Source organism: Apium graveolens, chromosome 6, assembly GCF_009905375.1.
Source record: "Apium graveolens cultivar Ventura chromosome 6, ASM990537v1, whole genome shotgun sequence".
Taxonomy (NCBI): Eukaryota; Viridiplantae; Streptophyta; class Magnoliopsida; order Apiales; family Apiaceae; genus Apium; species Apium graveolens.
In genome coordinates, this window is record NC_133652.1 from 262755269 (window position 1) to 262760131 (window position 4863).

Here is a 4863-nt window from a genome sequence, read left to right on the forward strand (position 1 = left end):
AAAATATGACAATCATGCGATTTAAAACCGGTAATTCTTAAAGTATCCCATTTGATACAACGGGATATATTCGAGACACATCCATCGGGAAGTTTAAGTTTAGAGATCCAATCACACAAAAGCCGGAGTTGAGTTCTAGTAATTGTGTAAGGTGCTTTAGGCATGATCCCCTTTTCATCGATCCACAAATCACATCGTACATCTAGATATTTGCAATCCGCCCTTGATTTTTTTTATCTTTAGTCTTGATACGATCATTTACAATTGTGTAAAATATATTCTCAAACACATTCTTCTCGGTATGCATAACATCAATACAATGTCGTAGATCATGAGATGCCCAATACGGTAGTTCCCAAAACATTGAAAAGTGGGTCCAATGATGATCTACTCCATAGCCCCTAGGCTTGAATTTACTAAAAGTGTTTCCGGGTGGAGCGAAATCTATTTGCAATAAAGAAGATAGTAATTTCTCACCCTTGGTACGACCATCAAACACTTTAAGTTCCGTTGTAGCATATTTTTTATTTTTCTTTCGCATCGGATCATTTTTATCCAAAAATGTTCGATATGTTCCATAGAAACAACATTTTCCGCAATTCTTGAGTTGGAAACCTTGTACATTTCCAACACAAACCGGGCATCCCATCTTCCCTTTTGTTGACCAACCACTAAGCATACCTAAAGCGGGAAAATCACTAATTGTCCACATAAGTGCCGCCTTCATGATGAAATTTGTTTTCAAATGTTGATCATAAGTTTCAACCCCGCTTTGCCACAAAATAAATAATTCGTTCATAAGCGGCCTTAGAAACACATTGAGATTTTTTTTCGGATTATCCGGACCGGGAATTAGTAGTGTCATAAACATGAACGGTCTTTTCATACACATAGAAGGAGGTAGATTATAGACGACCACTACAACCGGCCACAATGTGTATACATTATTTCCGGAATTTCCAAATGGATTGAAACCATCACTTGACAATCCAAGTCGAACATTACGAAACTCCTTAGCAAAAGATGGGTATCGCTTGTCAAAATTTTTCCAATCATCTCCGTCCGAGGGGTGACTTAGCTCTCCCTCTTTTATTTCTCTATTCTTGTGCCAAGTCATATGTTTAGCCGTATGCTCCGACATGTATAATCGTTGTAAACGGGGAATTAGCGAAAAATGTCTTAACACCTTCTTTGGTATTTTCCTTCCATTTTTTCCCATGATATCTTTGTAACGATCCTCTTTGCAAATATCACAAACAACTTTTTTTTCGTCGTTATTATAAAATAACATACAATTATTTGCACATACATCAATTTTTTCATATCCCAACTTCAATTTTTTCACCATTTTCTTCATTGCATAATAAGAAACCGGTAGCTTATGATCTCGTGGAAACACTTCCCCAATAATATCAAGTAGTAAATTAAATGATTTCTCACTACAACGAGATACGTCTTTGAAATGTAACAATCTCGTAGTGAAAGAGATTTTTGTATAATTTTTGTTACCGGGGTAAATAGGAGCTCCCGACTCATTGGCATCGGTGTAAAATTGAGAAGCATCAAAATTTGGAGATTCTTCGGCATCATTCATACTACTACTATTACTACCCCTCATATCATTGAAGCTATAAAAATCTTGCCCGGAACTATCTCGTAACAACCCAAACATATCCACTGGTGGTTCCACAATTGGTGGTGCACGTCGTTTACGATGACATGTTCGTCGAGACTCCGTTGTTGGCTCTTTCTCACCATGCAAAGTCCACACGGTATATGATTCAAAAAATCCGGAAGCATACAAGTGAAACTTTATGGTATCTAAATTTTCCCAATGACCATTCCCACAATTCTTACAAGGACACAACGTCTTATCTTTTGTCAACCCAAACCTTTTTGCCGAATCTAAAAATTCTTCCACACCATTTTTATACTCATCCGTTAACGTAATGCGATCACTTTTCATACGACGTGACATCCAACCACGGTTTACATTTGACATCTACAATATCAACAAAACTACATTTCAATTTAACTTCACTTTTTGGAATTGTTAACATTTCAAGCATATATAAATTATTAACATACAAATTATAACATCTTTCTCACCATCTACAATATTAACAAACACCATTTCAATTTAACTTCACATTTTTTCTCTTCAATTATAAAGCATATACAAATTATACATTCAAATCATACACAATATCATCCTAACTAACATAGAACAAAAAAAAACTTACAATATTGAAATAAAGAACAATGAGATCAAATTATACCTTTACAATGAAAGTGATTCTTGAAGAAAAAAAACTTCTCCCTTTTCTCCTTCTTCTTCTTCTTTCTTATCTTTCTCTTCTTCTTTCTAAATTTTCATCTTATCTTCATTCTATTAACACCACCCAAAACAAAACTAAAAAGGTGGTGGGTCCATTTTTAAAATATTATTAATGCCAGGCCTTTTCCTACCAAATATGGTAGGAAATGCTTTTCACGGCCAGATGTCCTTTTCCTACCAATATTGGTAGGAAATGACCTGAATTATTAATATTTTTTTATACTTCAGAAAAATGTTTTATATTCTTAATAATATGTGGCCTGCTGATGTGGTCGGTGGGGTTATTTTCACAATAAGATTCTACCAAAACCTACTAATCTTGGTAGGAAACACTTTCCCACCAAACTTGGTAGGAAATGGTTCAGATTTAAGATATTATTTCTTTTTTCATAAAAAATTTTAAACAATAAAATAAGTGAGGGCTGATGACGTGGTTGATGGGACCATTTCGGTATCAAATTTTGGTCAAAACCTACCAATATTGGTAGGTTTTGAATTTCCCACCAATATTGGTAGGTTTTGGTGCTTGCGTGTACACAATCTGGGCCCCACCTAGAGCAATTCCTACCAGTTTACGGGTTGGTAGGAAATGCTCTACCATTTCCTACCAAGTTTTTCTGGTTTGATTTGCTTGGTAGGAAAAGGCCATTTTTCTTGTAGTGAAATATGTATAGATTATTCTCATAAGAGCATCTCCAATGCTAAAATATAAAAATGATTGGCTAGATGATTAGCTATCATTATTTTTTAAAATTTTAGCTTAAGGGATTAGAATTATACTCCAATAGTATTATTTATATTTTCAATATGTAAAATTATACCAAAGGACTTTTATGGTTGTACAAATATAGCCAACTAAAAGTGATTATCTATAATTTTAAATGTCACCTAAATTATTTAGTAAAGGATTTTCTAGCATTGGAGATGCTCTAAATATCATTTCACCAGCATTTAAGACCGCACACTGGGTAAGTTTGTAGAGAGAACTTCACTATCAACGGAACATAGGAACTCAATCTAAATCGTTCATTGATTATAATTAAAACATTTGATTAATTAAACTGTAATGGCAACCCTGTAATTAATTTGATGATCAGGGGTTTGAATATTTACCGGGTACTGATGACAACAATGCTAATGTTTGTTGCACCGTTGACCTAATCTATCAAGATCTTTGTAGTTTTGGCAAGTAAATCTTTTGTGCATTAACAATCAATACCCACAAAAATCACAGCTGATTTAAGATTCTCTAATACTATAAAAATTTAATGTCAAAAAAATTAGGTGCATAAAGTGTTGAGAAACTCACTAACAAGTATAGCAACATAGAGGCAAGTGTATAAAGAATTTAACAAGTTTAGGCCAAGACCACAGTTAACCAAACAAAACATGCAGTTAAACAAAATCAGTAACTGAAATAACGTAGAGAGAAAGAAAGATGTACCCGAAACCATAGCTTTCAACAGTGACTGAAATAAAGGTTTACAGATACAAAACTCCAAGAAAATGATTACAGCTGAGTCACCAGGCCTTGCTTGAAGTCCTGGCTGCTCTTGAAGAGATTATTGCCCCCTACCTGCTGCATTTGGGATGTGCGCAATATCTCCACCAGGATAAAACAGCTCGGAGTTTATGTTAACAGCAGCAACAAAACCTCCACTTCGACCAGCACCTCAGTCGCCGGAAAATATCAGCACTTCAGTTCTTGTGGGAGAGAAATGCAGAGAGGTTGAAGAGAAGAGATGAGAATGTAGTGTGTTATATTTTTTTATTCATTCAGTTTAGCCTCTATTTATAGGAGAGGAAAAAATGAAACTGTCAACACACTTAATGTCTGAATTAAACTGCTTCATTAATAAAAAATAAAAACTGATCAGATTTTGAATTCATTAATGAAAAAATCAAAACTGATCAGCTTTTGAATTTAAATTATTTGTAACAGCTTTTCACATTAACACCCACATTATTATCAGAACTTAAGTTAAGTTCTGATTTAACTCATCAGTACTTAAGTTCTGATTCGACTCATCAGTACTTAAGTTCTGATTCTGATATCAGAACTTGTTAAGTTCTGATTTTATTTATCAGTTCTTAAGTTCTGATTCTAATATCAGAACTTGTTACAGATCAGATTATTTGCAGGTTCAATATATTTAGACTACTTAGCCTATTTCAGAACCCAGCCCAATAATCCAATCACCGATAAATAAATTCGAATTAAAATAATTCTCAAATAAATAAATAAAATCCTCGCCCAGGTCGCCTCGCGTACGCGAGACGCCGAGACATTCGCCCAAATCGCCCTTCGACCCGACCCGACCCGGTCCGGTCCGGTGCGGTGCGTGGCGGGGCGGGGCGGGCGCGCGCGTGTGTGTGTGTGTGTGCGCGTGAAGCACACAACAACACAATGGACCATCACACACCTTAGTAGTTGTATACTACTCATGTGGGTAATATCATATAAAGCACACAACCCCCTTTATTTATTTCAATGTGGGACAAACATTCTCAAATTTTCCAAGCTT

The 4863-nt window shown here is 35.2% G+C and overlaps 1 protein-coding gene across 1 annotated transcript; it reads right to left on the minus strand.

The window, feature by feature from the left end:
• Window positions 1-202: 202 nt before the first annotated feature.
• Window positions 203-2002, minus strand: LOC141665965 (uncharacterized). Its single transcript, XM_074471954.1, has one exon. It carries the CDS (start codon window positions 2000-2002, stop codon window positions 203-205), a length of 1800 nt encoding a protein of 599 aa, XP_074328055.1.
• Between the last annotated feature and the right edge of the window lie 2861 nt (window positions 2003-4863).